Source organism: Pinus tabuliformis, chromosome J (assembly GCF_031772625.1).
Source record: "Pinus tabuliformis cultivar Carrire ecotype Pingquan chromosome J, CPIR1, whole genome shotgun sequence".
In the NCBI taxonomy this organism is placed as follows: Eukaryota; Viridiplantae; Streptophyta; class Pinopsida; order Pinales; family Pinaceae; genus Pinus; species Pinus tabuliformis.
Window position 1 is genome coordinate 1,243,888,958 of NC_142295.1, and position 15,395 is coordinate 1,243,904,352.

The 15,395-nt window shown below is 38.5% G+C and overlaps 1 protein-coding gene across 1 annotated transcript in view; it reads left to right on the forward strand.

The window, feature by feature from the left end:
• The first annotated feature begins 567 nt into the window (after positions 1-567).
• Positions 568-15,395, forward strand: part of LOC149231707 (Vps51/Vps67 family (components of vesicular transport) protein) — a 285,059-nt gene continuing 270,231 nt past the window's right edge. The window contains exons 1-4 of the mRNA XM_089381720.1: positions 568-621; positions 783-890; positions 1,831-1,929; positions 2,075-2,152. Of these exons, the coding sequence (XP_089237846.1) occupies positions 568-621; positions 783-890; positions 1,831-1,929; positions 2,075-2,152 (339 nt within the window). The remainder of the gene's footprint in view (positions 622-782; positions 891-1,830; positions 1,930-2,074; positions 2,153-15,395) is intronic.

The window sequence follows — 15,395 nt, forward strand, 5'->3', positions numbered from 1 at the left end:
GAAATAACTTAGTGCATAATTTTCCATAAAATTTTGTCAGCCTGCAGTAATTCTGTTTCTTATAAATAAGCACATAGCAAACTGTTGGTACAATCTCTGACTTCTGCAAGAGTTAATAAACCACTTTTATCTGATAAACATACTAATCTTATCAGTGATGTTTTTGTCACCATTGTTCCAATAGAAAAAATGCTCTTTGTTTGAACTTGGATCTTTCACAGCAAGGCCTAAAACTGGAAGCCATAATCCAATAAAGATCTAAAGAATTTCTAGAAAGTATATATTTTACATGTGCATGACCTAGATATTTATATGTTATCTTCTTTCCCAATGTTAATATTTAGTCCATCTACGTCACAAATGTTTTTGTCTGATGGGAGATGCTTACTTCTGTCTATATTTTACATGAGATACAGTTAAACATTGGAAGTACGCTATCCTAGAAAGGTGGTTCTTTCAAATTCTTTCATGGATGGTTTGAATGCCCATTCATAGCTTCTACATAGTCATATGATTGTTTTGTTTAAACTTATGCTGAGGAAATTTGTTATTTTTAAATGTAACAGGATGAAGGATAATGTTGTTGGCATGGGGACTAATATGGAACAACTTCTGGAGAAGGTAAACTGAAATGATAGAATTGAAATTTGATTTCCTGTTAGTGCTTCTAAGTTTTGATAACATTGTCAGTAATGGTCATTTCATGCTAAACACGTACAGACAGCTATAGGCATTACTTATGCACAAACTCCTCTGATCTTTCATGTGATTTCTTACTGGAGATAACATTTGTTCAGTCAAAAAGTGACAGTGTGGATGCATCTCTGTGTGAGAGAAGAGAACGCATAGAAAATCTGAATCGTACTCGTAGTCTTCTTCGTAAAGTGCAGGTATGTTGGCATTTCAATGGAAGTCTAGATTCTATGCTTGGACTTGCATGATACCTGCATGATGTTGCTGTTGTTTATCTCCAAAGAAATTCCAATCATGCTTTACTTCACAAATCCCAAAGAAATTGTACCCACAATTGATGCACTACATCACATTTTTGTGCTTTGAATGCTAGGAATCTGCATATTGTTATGAAAATCAATAATATTTTAGTTACTGGATTCAACAGTTCGATAGATTCTTTTCAAAACTATTTGATCAAGTAGACATGAATTATATCTATTTGTGAATTCTCTTTAAACAAAGAATTTATGTTGTTTAAGAATAAAATAACTTTTTACTTGAGCTTTTGAATCATGCACCCATGTGTTCACAAGTAGAGCAGTTTGTTTTATATTTCTTGACATATAGACTTGACTAGTCATCTTTGTAGTTTATGGCATATGCTCTTATGTTTGTCAAAGCGATTATCAGTACTGCTTTGGTTTGAACTTCTTAATTTATAGTAGCTATATAGAACACTATTAGAAACAAAACCTTACATTGATTTCGTTACAGGTACAGTTTTTTGGTATTTTTTTTCATACAAAGATTGATCTTATTCTCTTCTTAGAAATAAACATGAGGAGACTAAAACAAGAAAGTGCAACATGTGTTGATGTCAATAGCAACAAGTGATGCCCTTGTTATGTTGATTTCAAAAATAAAAAGCCAAAGTTCACATGACTTTGTGAATTCATATCAGAAGTAACAATCAGAAGCAAACAAATTTTGCTTTTAAATGCGTTTGATTTCAAAACCTATGACATGAAAGTGTTTTCTCTCTCAAGGGACATACTCAAATGGATTTTTCTATTTATTGTGGTCATAGTAGAATGATTTTCCATTCACATGCATTTTAAAATCTGACTTTGTTTGTATGATTTTATTGGAGAGCAGTTCATATATGACCTTCCTTCTCGGTTGATGAAGTGTATCAAATCTGAAGCATATGCAGATGCAATGAAATATTGTGTAGGGGCTTTGCCAGTTTTGAAGGTGAAGTATCTATTCTCTGTTTATGTTGGAGAATATATATTAGGGTTATTCTGCCTGAATTTTATTGAGAAGTTTTTGTTAACTAGTTGTTTTGGGATCTAACTTAAGTTCAACCTTCTATAATGTCTATCACTCTTATGTGTAGGTGTATGGACAATCATCTTTTGAGACGTGCAGAAAGGAATCCGAGGAAGCTATTGGTACAGTCATAAAGCTCCTTCAGGTGTGTTCTTGCTTTCGAGATGTGAACCTAATCATTTGGATGAGTAAACATAGAGTCATGTACATGGAGGGTTTTAATGTTCATGCATTGGCATTCAGGATCTCTATATTTTAAATATTTGCACGTGTTCTCAAAATATTGAAAATTTTCCATGCTAAATGTACCGATTTGTTTTGCAAAAAGTTGTGGCATATAGGTGCAAATCTGGCATTAATAATAATATATGTTAAAACAGTAGAGAGCTAGATTCTTTTTTTGCATTTCCCAAATAAAATATACTCAAAATATAATAGAAAATGTATTAAGAAATCACCTCTCTTTCTGATTCAAAATGCATCATATTTTTCAGTAAAAGCCAATAAAGATGTGCGTGAAGATCAATATATCCAGTAAACAAATAATTGGCACAACAGAATCCCTGCCCTACATAGGCCAGGAGCTCCAACATTTCTGCTCTGGCTCCAAGTGACAGCCTATATCCTTCCTGAACATGTCAAGCCTTGCTGAAACCTGGAGAGCCAAATCTTATAGGAATGTGGAAACTTCTCTCAAACTGAACAGGGATAATGCCTCATGAAATTTTGCACGACACCAAGTTTGATGTGAGAAACGTAAGTGTATTTATGGGACCACATCACACATGTTCCTAGCAGCATGTTGGACCATCCGTTTATTAATTATTTCTGAGCAAAACTCCCTTCCAATGAAGCAGAGCAACAAAAAGGATTCTGGTAACTATATCCAATAGCAATCAAAGCCCAAAATGTGTGGGCAACTGAACAATTCCACATCAAATGCTTAACCATTTCAGGCTTGTGACAAATTAAATGACATCCAAGTAAAACCAGAGTGTTGTAACCAATCCTTGACTGTGAAACTATCATGGAGAATCAACCATCCCAATATGTGTGTCTGAAAAGGAAGAATGAGACTTCTAGATGCCTTGGCACTGCTGGATCCACCCAACCTCAGAATTATTGACATTCCACTTCATATTTAGATGCTTTTCTATAAAACCAGATGGTTGTATTTTAGCATTTGAGTTCCTTGGAGTGATACTCCATAGGTATCCATAAAACCATTGTCTTTTCAAATGGGTAAGTAATGGACATTAATATTCAACTTAAATTGACTGCTCTCTGGGATTAGTTGACATAATGCAGTAAACAAAAGGTGATAAACAGTTTGAAACTGATAAGCCCTGTTGACCACTGGAGTGGCACCTGATGATTATATGAAGACTTCATGCCCCAAGCATCACTAAAACTTACCTCCAACTTAAGTTGGTTGAATAGACTTTAGGGACCCTCTACCTCTATTGACTCCTCATTGTGAGATCCAAATATTTGGGTGAGGATGAGGTCTGAGGACTAGAGTTCAATTGTAACTTTGCCTTAGTAGTTACTACTAATTAATAAAATAAATCAAGAACTCACTCCATCACATTTGCTTTGTTTGCAAAGTTCTTAAATTTCTTGCTATCTTGATGGTTTAAAGTCTCACATGCAAATCTTATTTCAAGAGGCACTTTGGATGCAAACATTGTAATCTCTTTTAATTTTGCAACAAGTTTAATTTTCTTGTACTTGGAAATTGGCTCATATTTTGGTTTAATTGCATATTTTCATGAATGGTTGATTTCACTTTCAAGTACTATTATTTTGGGTTGTAAACTTAATTGCATCTTGGTCTAACATTTGAGTTCTTTTTATCATCTCATTTCTCACAAGTAGATTTCTAATTGTATCTTTTTGAGCAAGATAGTTTCCATGCTTTGATTTGTAGACTTATTCATCTTAAAAGCATTTATAATATCTTGTGCTAACAATTTAGTGTTTCACTTTTCAGGGTTATTTTGGCTTTCCATTTGAAAGCATTTTACTTCATTTTAAGCAAAATACATTCTCATTTCTTAAAGAGCAAATACTTTGAAGGCACTGGTTGTTTATATATTTCATGCTTAACTTATGATGGTTATTGCTCATATCGGTTTTTGCTTATAAATCTTAGTAAAATAATTTGTTTAACTCTATTCTCCTAGAAACTCACATCTTTTTAACTTAACTTTTCATTAGGGACCACCCCCCTTAGCTAACCTAGGAGATAGCTCAAACGGAGAGAGTCATGATTAGTTTGACAACTCCTTCTATGAGTCCCCTGCTACCAACCACACCTTGTGGGGTTGAAGGCTTTTCTCACTGACTTGTAGGTAGGTTTAGGCGGCAGGGTCAACAAGACCAATGCAGCTGCTGCCAGGATAGCCACTCACCTTTCCCTTTATCCTACAAAACACTCCCATGTTTGAAATCCTTCTTTTGCCAAGTGTTTGCTTGTAAAAGGGAAAGTAACGAATAATTTTTCCTGGCAGAATAAGTTTCTTTGGGGAAAACAGGGTGGAAGACATGAAGCCTCATCTCCTTACCAAGAAAGTAAGGCTAACTAGGCTTGAGTTATAGCCATGTCCAAGGAACTATATTAGTGGTAAAATGGTTTGCTTGCACTATGATCGGTAATGAACCTTGGAAGACACTTGTGCCATCATCTTTAGAATGTTACACACATCCATGGCATCTCTGGGCTTTCAACTTCTATGACATAATTAGTGTAGTTGATGCCTTCAAGATTCCTGGATCCAGTGTTCTTAGAAGAATTTGGCAGGCTTAGAAGTTGGTGTCCAAGCAGTTACTTGCCATTATCACAAGCTGACCAACTGGTTTTCCTATTCTAGATTACACCCAAGATCTGCTTACATGCCAACAAACAAAGGAGGGATTATGAAGACACTCCCTCTCTGTTTCTGAAGGAAAATAATCTGTGTAGAAAATCCATGAAATTCTGATCTGCTAATATTAACAATTTGAAATATAGTTTCTTTTCATATAGACACAGAATTTATCTACTAAATTTTGCAGCGGAAGAGGAGCAGAAATAAACACAGTCACACAATGACAAAAACACAATATTTTCCAGGGAATCCAACTGGGAAAACCCTCTGTTTGTATGAGAATTTTATTGATAGAAATTTGAGCAATAGATCTCTTACAAATACAACTGTTTCAATCTGAAAAACACACTTGTCTTTCCTGCTTGATCTAAGCTTGAATCTCCTGCAAGAAATGCTGATCACGCTGCCCTCTTCCTTGCTTGATCTCTGCTCTGAATTCCTAGCGCAAACCCAAGGAAATAAGTCCCTATTTCCTAGCGCAAGAGCAATGGAAATCTGCCTTCTACCAACTCACACAAGTCTCTCCTTGGCTCATTCTATCTCTCACAAACTCCACACACAACGCTGTGCAACCTTCTCGCAAACCCACGTGCTCTGTTGTCTTGTCTCACCAAATTGTGCTCACAAGACAATGATCAAAACATGCCTTTGTTCTTTCTTTTAAAGCAATTTGAATGGCTAAGTTTGGTGAGTTTCTAACTAAGAAGTTTGCTTTTGTGATTGATTGAGTTAACATGAGTTAACTACTCATGCAACTCGTCCTATCTCAAATCAAGGACTTGAGACTCAAACACACTTTTTTTTCCTCAATTAAGTTGCACTAGAAGACTAGTAACTCGGCCTTCCACTTTAACACATCAATTAGCTGCTTCATAACTCCTAACTTTTAGGAACGAATCCTAAATTATAGGAATTCGTCCTAACTTATAGGAAACTCGTCCTAACTTTTAGGAACTCGTGCATGCTAAGGAAAGTTTCCTAACTTTTAGGAACTCGTGCATGCTAAGGAAAACTGCTTCTTGGTCTCTTTGACTAAGGCACAAGTCAAAGGACCTTTCTCGCTGCTATTTTAAACACTGAAATGACCAAAGATAAATTTTGATATTTTTGTAACAGTTGCCTTGAGAATGTTGCCTGAAAACACATAATCTATTGCAGCAATTGCAAACGACACAGGGCACTGATTCTCAAGCATTTCTTGTTTGTTAGAATGACCTAGGTCCTATAAAAAGTGACCTGTCAACCCCCAAAATTTCCTTGCACAACTGGAGGGTTAAGATCCAGCTATATTCCATCATGCTGGTTCCATTACATTAGAGGTGTATCTATGGCTTCATAGTGACCAGGGCTTGCTACAGAGTCAGTTTCAATGGATTCCCAGAAACTTTTATTTTTTGCAGTTTGCTTTTTCCTAGGAACAAGAGTTGCATTGCCCACATGTCAGAGATGTTCACATATTCTTGGTCCTCATGAGTTCACAATGCCAGTGAGCCTGTTTCCATTAACATGCAAGCAGTTTTATGGTGCTGCTATTTTCAGCAGTTTTCTTTTCATGGCTTGCATGTCATTTCTGAGCATGTATTTGGGTTCTGTGCAAAAAAGTGAGTCTAATGAGACTGATTTCATCAACATGTGAGATTTTGCTACTTTGAACAGTGTTTATTCTAAAACCTGCTATGTTTGCAGCAGTCTCACAGCTGTTACCTTCCTTTTCAGTCTTTCCTGTTTTTTTGCTTTTTGGGAGCTAGACTGCTTTTTTGGGCTTGTCTATATTTAGCAATTTCTATTTGTGGCAGGTACAAGGTGTGATGTCATGGTTCCAAGTGTGCAGTGGTAGAGTAGTTTCAAGGATTTCCATGGGTGAAGGGTGATGAGTCAAGTACAATATTGAGCTGGTGGATGTGTGTTTTTATTGTGACAAATGGCAACTAGTTGGAAGGTTTCTGTGAGTGAGAGATTCTAAAATGATCTTATGCCAAAACCTTAAATTTCTTTCCAAAGCCTTACTTTGAATTGTTGGTTTAGTTGTCATTCTTGCTGAGTTTGAATTTTCAAAATCCCTAATTCACCTTGCCAATTTGGTCTAGACAAAAATCCTAAAGTGATTTGTTAACTTAAGCAAGTCGAAAACCCTAATTCCTATTGCTACCCATTCCAAACTAGTTGAATTGCTACTTGCTAATTCCACCGAGTAAAACAACCTAAATCAATGTTTTGTGCATAATTAGTAATTTAGTAGTTGTGCTAAATTTATCAAGCCTGAAAACTAACTGATTTCTTTATCCTACCCTTGCATGGTAACTAGCCTTATCTTCTTGTGTTCTTTCCCATGATTGGCATACAACTTACCTTCAAGGAGAGTTCATGGTGTTATGGTCTGGGGTTGACTTTGCTGCAATTTGTCCTCTTCAAGAATCATAAAATTTCTGAAGCGTATTGACTATGGATTTTAGTGATGGTGCATTGTTTACAGGGTGTTTGCATTGAGTTATTTGGTGCTTGCAATGGTAAATTTCATGTGGTATTTGAAGGAAGGTGGTTGTGTTTGCAAGACTTTCAGCTGTGCATTACGCTTAGTTGGAAATCTAGCGCTGGAGGTCATCATTTCCAGCAACTTTTCACTACATCTGGCAAGCAGCAGCTTTTAGATAAGAGTAAAATGTGGAAGTGTATAGTGTTAGACAATTACTATCGTTGGAAAACAATAACAATCAATCAACAGCAGATACACAAGATCTTGACTAAATTCAGTGCCGAAGGTGGATTAGTCTTGGTGTTTCCTGCGGCTCTATGCCACATGACTTATATGATTTGCAGGCCACACAAAGTCAGCACTAGTCTAACATATTTCTCTTAGGATTTCAGCAGTTAGCAGTGCGTTGGCAACATATCAGCAGTAAGTTTTCTCACAGAACCATCCTCAGATCACCCTTCACAACAGGTGTATCATGAAGCATTGTCAATGAGCAGCAAAACAATGATGAAGGGAATACTGTGCAATTCTTCTTTAGTGAGATTTCCGTAGGAGAAAGTCAATGGCAGCCTTACAAACTTCAGTGATTAGATACAGCATGGTAAGAGGAATGATCAAGGAACGTCATATGTATAATGAATACCAGATAAAGCTGACTGAAAGATTCACAAAGAAACATTCCCCTGGATCTTGTAGATGATAAGACAAGATCAGATGTTAAGCGGTCTGCAGAGTTATTGCATTGACAGAGATTTTTTTCCATAGTCAATTACAGATGGACATGAAAATTCCTACCATTCATTTGCAGGATTCAGAGTATTCTCAAACAAAAAATGTAGGCTTCGTTGATGGGCTTGGTCGAAACATCTCAGTGAAAAGCTGTGGATTTGACCAGCATGAGAGATGCAGGTGTCAATTTTATGGTCTTCGAACAAATTTGACCTTCTAGAGGGGAGGTTTAGGCTGTATCCTAACAGGTAGGAAGTTAAGTGATGTGCTCAAGGAGAGGTTACAGGTCGATTTCCTAAACTGTGCCATTATCCCATAATTGGAGAGGTTTCCTTATTCAGAGAAGTTGCTTTGCTTTATTTGGAAGATTTGATTGGCTGTGGATTGCCCATTGAAAGCAGATATGCATGACTTGCTTTTCCTTTAGGATTGTAACATGAAAGCTGCTGTTTTGAGGGAAATGGATGATGGATTTAGCAAACAGCAGCCACAGATAAGTTTAGGCAAATTTATATCAATGGAAATGGACAACTAGCAGCAACTTGGAGTTCTGTTTTTAACAGTTTCTATTTTATGAGGCGATTTGATGTGGGGGGAAGAGTTACCTGTTTTGGTGAAGATTAAACAGCAAAAAAGTCAGTTCACCTTCACTTTGTTGTTAGGTTGAGAGGCGCTCTGGTTAATCCCACCCTTCATTTTGTTCAGGCTTCCTTAGATTAGCATTCTATATCCTTACAGCCATAAACAAAGCTACGGATATAGGATTCGCTTTTCTCGATATGACAGTTCAGTTTGGGAAAGTGCAGCAGGTAAGCAAGCAGTTGATGAGAGTGAAATATCCTCCCCCCCCTCCCATCCATCCCTTTAGGCTTTTGAGGCTTTGTTATGTAAAATTAATTAATAATTGTAATGATTAGTTAAATTAGGCAAAAGGGCATCATCACAGAATTAATTTTACATAACAGGGTTTGTAGGGCCACAGACCCAGGTTGGGCGCTTGGTGAAAAATGATACCTCCTGTAAAATAGACACAAAACAATCCCATCCGTAAATAGAGTTAATTGGATAAGATAGCCAAAAGAGCAAGCCAAAATTAGTTTGGCATGTGTGTAGACCTTGTCAAGTTGCACATGTTTTCTGTCCTTTTTCTATAGGTAGTTAGGGCTAGCTAGGCTTTGTTACCTACCATTTTGTGGGTGATATCCCTATGATAAAGTTTTTCTCCAAGATGGCCCTCATCCAGCAACCAGCAACCCCTTGCAATGAACAACTAGCTCATTGTGCCATTTATTCGCCCTCTGCACCAGCCATGTGGTCCCTCACCCATCTGCCATGATCGTATGTTTGAGGGTGGGCCTCCTGAACCTAAATGTATGCCTTGTCATTTAGTAATTGAGCATTGTAGTTTGCTTATCATGGACACTTTTGGGCATGGATTAATGGGGGGATTCACGGAAAGAGTGGGCTAGGTCTGTGCTCTTGTCCCTTAGACCCCTTTTGGATGTTAACCTTGGATTCTAGTCCTGTGGGATCTCTTGTATTGAGCATTTGGCTTTAGGGATGGTATTTCACGGGAAACTTTGAGTTTGGTTGTGTGGTCCCACTCCCTCACCCACATATATTATCCTATTTCCACTCATTATTACCCCATTCATCATTTCTCCCACCTGGGTCCACATTCCTCCACTGTGTCTACATAGGCTTAGCTCTCCCCTTCCCCTTGCCCATACCTTGGGTCAGGCCTGGAATGATGCCCCAGAGGTTGATGCAACTTAAAAGAAAGGTAAAAGCATAATTGGCCACATTCAACAGGAAATTGTACTACAAAATGCAAAAGATGGCCAGGACCAACACATTTAGCATGTGGGCAAAAGCCAATACATGAGCTCTACCCCATCATCATGGCCATCACCTTGGTTCCTATAGGTTCTATGAGACTCCTTCATCAAATAGGAACCCATGATTGACCCAACCCTCGGTGGGCAATGAACCGCCCTACCTTAAAAGGGGTTATCTCATATATCATGCTCTTACCCTTGAGCCCCGAGCAATTAATCAAAGAAAAATCATAAAAATGCAAAAAACATATAAAAAATGGTGGAAAATCAAGGCCAGAGCACCTCATATACCAAGATTTCTCCCTCCTATACATTATAAACCCAAGTGTGGTCTTCCCTTTTATTAGCTACCCTTGCACCCCAGCATGTGGCCCGGGCTGCCCCTTCTCACCCCCTACTTCATTCACCTCTCTATCACATACCACTCCCTTTTAAGGGATGTACCTTGAACATATTGTTAGGATATTCCGACACATAGGATATAGTTAAGTTCAACTTGGTCTAGTATAGAGTTAGGTAAAGTGTGTTTCTTTACCGTTGTACATTTTGTAACTTACAATCCGACGGTCACGATATGTAGTGATCCGACGGTTCACTCTCACCTCGGTATTACCGACACTTGATCCGTGGCTTGACACCCGATTGGTCCATGAGTTCTATTTAAAGCGCATGGAGGGTCATTGTTCGGGTAATCCGTGCATGAAAGAAGCTTATGTAAATTTTCATTCTTTGATTAATAAATTGCCTGTAGTACCCACGTTGGGACAGGCCGTGGACTGTTTCCCTCCTTGCACTTTGAGGGTTTTAACCACGTCAAAAATACTGGTGTATTGATTTGAGATCTGGTTGTGAGCGGTGTCCTTTTGGTGTTCTTTCTGAGGAAGTTACCCTGTAAATTCCTACATGGTATCAGAGCTATTTGAGGGCCGCGTCCGTTGGTGATCCAAATCTGAAGCCGGTAGAACTGCATGCGGCTGTCGTTTCCTAGATCTGCTGTTTCTGACTGCTTTCGGGCCGAGAGGACTGCTCTGTTGCGTTCGGAGCATCTGTTCCAGTGAGGAACCCCTTTCGTTTCACGCGAAAAGGTTTCTGGTAGCCCTAGCTGCGTCATTTTTCAGATTGGGAGGTATACAGTGTTTTTTTTTTGCAGTTTACTGTTATTTTCTCTCTGCTTATTTCGGTCTCAGTTTATTTAGCCTTTTTTTTAACCGGATCTATACCTTTCATTTCTGCGTATGCTCTTTGCCCTGCGACTCTGTGCGATCTGGGCAAATCAGAAACAGAAAGGAAGGATTTTTCTCATGCGTATGCTCTTTTCCCTGCACCTTAGTGTGATCTCGGAAAATCAGAAACATTGAGAAAAATATTTAGTTTTTCGGCTAAAGCTAACTTTGAGATTTTTTTTTTTAAATTTCTAGTTTTTTGGCTAAAGCTAACTTCGAGCCGCAAGGTTCGTTTTTCTTTGCATATTCGTGTTGGGTTTTGTGTTTTGTGTTTTGTAGGGAAAAAGAGCTTTCTCAAGGCAAGCACGCAAACCAAGGCCCCCCCCCCTCTCTCTCTCTCTCTCTCTCAAATTTTTTGTATAGATCAATTGGTTCAAAGCTATTTTAAGAGAGTAGAGGTCTTGGGTTCAAGTCTCCATTTTGTGGGGGCGGATTTTTTTTCATTCCTGCACATTCGCGCACTTTGCCGGCAACGTCAACAATTTTTTTTTCAAAAAGCCATAACTTCTTCATCCGGAAGCCTTTTTCAGAGCCGTTTTTTTTTAAACCGCCTATTTTTTCGAGATCTATCCATTGGAACACTTACTTTCAGCATCTTCAGCTTCAGTTTTTTTTAAAAATGGAAAGTCCATGCCAAGTCATTCTTGACAGCACTAACTACTTCCAATGGGTAGCCTACATGGAAGATTTACTTAGAAGTAAAGGTCTCTTCAGAATAGCCACAGACCAAGAGAAGAAACCAAAAGATGAAGACAAGGTTGCAAAATGGGAAAATAGACAAGATCAAGCACATGGTTTGATAGAGATGTCTATTTCTCCTGATCTTAGATTCCACATTGCAGACCTTGAGACTCCTCATGAAGCATTAGAAAAACTCGCTAAAGTTTTTGGGATTAAAAATGAAATTAGAGCCCATCAACTTGAAAATGAGCTGCTTACTTTGGATCCTAATAATTTTTCTTGCATTGAAGATTTCTTGTCCAAATTCAAGACCCTTAGATATCTCTTGGAAGGTGTTAAAGTTAAGAAAGAAGATGGTAACCTTATTTATTCCATCCTTACTAAGTTGGGACCAGCCTACTCTGTATTTGTTTCCACTTTCCATTCTACAAGGGAAGCTTTCATTTGTCAAGGAAAAGACTACAAGGCCCCTTCCTTTGACTCCTTTTGTGATTCCTTAATAAGAGAACAAGAAAAACTCTTACACCTTGGTCTTCTTAATCTTGGAAACTCTTCCACGAAAGCGTTAGCCGCCCAGCAGCAACCAAATTCAAAGAATCCTAAGAAGTCATATCCTCAAAAGAATGGTCCTAAACCATCTCAGCCTCAAAATGAAAGATCATTTCAGCAAAATGATAAGACCAATAAAAACAAATGGAAGAAGACTGATAGACATTGTAACTTTTGTAATCGAGATGGCCACTTAGAATCTAAATGCTTTAAGAAGATGGAAGCCTTGGAAGCCGCAATGAAGAAACATAACATCCATGTGGAGCCTACTTCAACTTCAACTTCCGGAATGGCACTTTCTGCATGTCATTGTCAATCATCTCAGTCTGGTTATGCATTAAATGTATCTTCTTCTTCTTCTCATTCTCATGAGTGGCTCATTGATTCTGGAGCCTCTTGTCACATGGCCAAAAACCAAGCCATGTTTTCTTCTTTAAATGATTGTAACACCAAAAATATATATGTTGGTGATGATAGATCTCTTAATGTTGTAGGGACTGGAACTGTTCATCTAGACAATGGTCAGTTTAATGATGTATTATGTGTTCCAACCTTATCCTGCAACCTTCTATCTGTCTATCAGATAACTCATTCAGGTGAAGGTAAAATTGTTGAATTTTCACCTCATGATGTTGTAATCAAGGATCTAAAAGATCCTAAACAGATTCTAGCTACTGGTCTTGCTGATGATTCCAAAAGGTTGTATAAGTTTCACAACTTTGGGTCATCAAATCTTCCCTCAATATTTGTTGCTCATAATGATGAAGTGAGCAAACTTTGGCATGAGCGATTTGGTCACTTAAACTATCGCTCCCTTCAGCATCTATGTAAAGAAAATATGGTGACAGGTCTTCCTATGGTATCTTGCAAAGATGGTGTTTGTTCCGGATGTGTACTCGGAAAACATCATCGGGACAGTTTTGACAAACGTGCCTCTTGGCACGCCTCAGCCCCTTTACAGCTTGTGCACAGTGATTTATGTGGTCCTCTTCCTGTTGCTTTATTCTCTGGCTGCAAGTACTTCTTAACTTTCATTGATGATTTCTCCAGACGCACTTGGGTATACTTCTTAAAACTCAAGAGCGAAGTATTTAACACCTTTTTGGCCTTCAAAGCCTTTGTTGAAAAACAATCTGGACATCAAATTCTTAAGCTAAGAACTGATAATGGTGGAGAATATGTTAAAAACACATTCCTCAACTTTTGCACCGAAAATGGAATTCAAATGCAACATACTGTTCCATACACTCCACAACAAAATGGTGTAGCTGAAAGGAAAAATCGCACCTTAAAGGAAATGGCAAATTGTATGCTGCAATCTAAAGGACTCAGTCTTAGTTTTTGGGCCGAAGCAATTAATTGTGCAAATTATATAATCAATCGCACTCCTACTAAGGTTCTAGAGAATATCACTCCAGAAGAAGCTTGGAGTTCCATTAAACCAGATGTAAGTCACTTTCGTGTGTTTGGAAGTGAAGCATGGGCCCATATTCCAGATGAAAAGCATAAAGCTTTAGAACCTAAGAGTGAGAAATGTACTTTTGTTGGATATTCTGAAGATGTAAAAGGTTATAGACTTATTCCATTTAAGTCCAAAAATGTTATCATTAGAAGAGATGTAAAATTTGATGAAAATAAATCGGCCTGCGAGCCTAGTCCGGCGGATGTGCCACCTCTTCCTATCTCTTCTACTTTTGAAAACATTTCTTCTTCAGATGATGAAAGCGAGGATGATAATCCTCCCCCACCTTCTCAGGATCCTCAACTTCCAAGATGGGTCCGTGCTACTCGGGATGCAGCAGGTGATCTTGCCGGTGATCCTACAGATCAACGACGTACACGTTCTCAGTTTGAAAGAGCCTCTTCTTTACTGGCTCAAGCTCCAGTAAATCATGATCCTGACACTTTTGCAGAAGCTTCAGGCCATCCACATTGGGAAGCAGCTATGAATGAAGAATATCATTCATTGATGACAAATGATACATGGGATCTTGTTCCTCTACCAAAGGGACACAAACTTGTTAGATGTAAATGGGTTTACAGAACCAAGTATGGACCAGATGGGAAAGTTGATAAACATAAAGCTCGTCTCGTTGCTAAGGGCTTTTCACAGGTTGAAGGCATTGACTACACTGAAACCTTCTCCCCTGTTGCCAAAATGAACTCTATCCGCCTTGTTCTTTCCCTTGCTGCCTCTTTAAAATGGGAAGTCCATCAGATGGATGTTAAATCTGCCTTCTTGCATGGGGACTTGCAGGAAGAAATCTATATGGAACAACCCATTGGCTTCATACAAACAGACTCCAGCCTTGTTTGTCGACTTAAGAAATCCCTTTATGGCCTCAAGCAAGCTCCTCGGGCTTGGTATGCCAAAATGGATAGCTTTCTTCTAGAATCTGGCTTTTCTAGGTGTCATTCTGACAAAACTGTCTACACCAAGAAAGTGGGCAACTCTCTTATCATCCTTGTTCTTTATGTTGATGATCTTATTCTTACTGGTAGTGATCCCAACCTTATAAACCATGTGAAGTCCAGCCTTAAAAAGAAATTTGAAATGACAGACTTAGGACACTTACACTATTTTCTCGGTCTTCAAGTCTTGCAATCCCAGGAGGGTATTTTCCTTTCCCAGTCCAAGTATGCTTGTGATATTCTTCGTCATTTTCACATGGAACACTGTAAGCCAGCCCCTTCTCCCTTTCAGTCTGGAGTCAAACTTTCAGTCTCTTGTACTTCTCCTGAAGTTGATGCTACCTTATACCGTCAACTTATCGGAAAACTCTTGTATTTAACCCATACTCGTCCTGATCTTTCCTTTGCTGTTGGCCTTGTTGCTCGTTTTATGCAAAACCCCCGTGAAAGTCAATGGAAAGCAGCTAAAAGAATACTTCGTTATGTTCGAGGTACAGTACAGTTTGGGATTCATTACAGTGCCAAAGCAGCTCCTCTGTTAGTTGGTTTCACTGATTCTGATTGGGCTGGTGACCCTGATGATCGGAAGTCTACTGCCGGTTATGTCTTCACT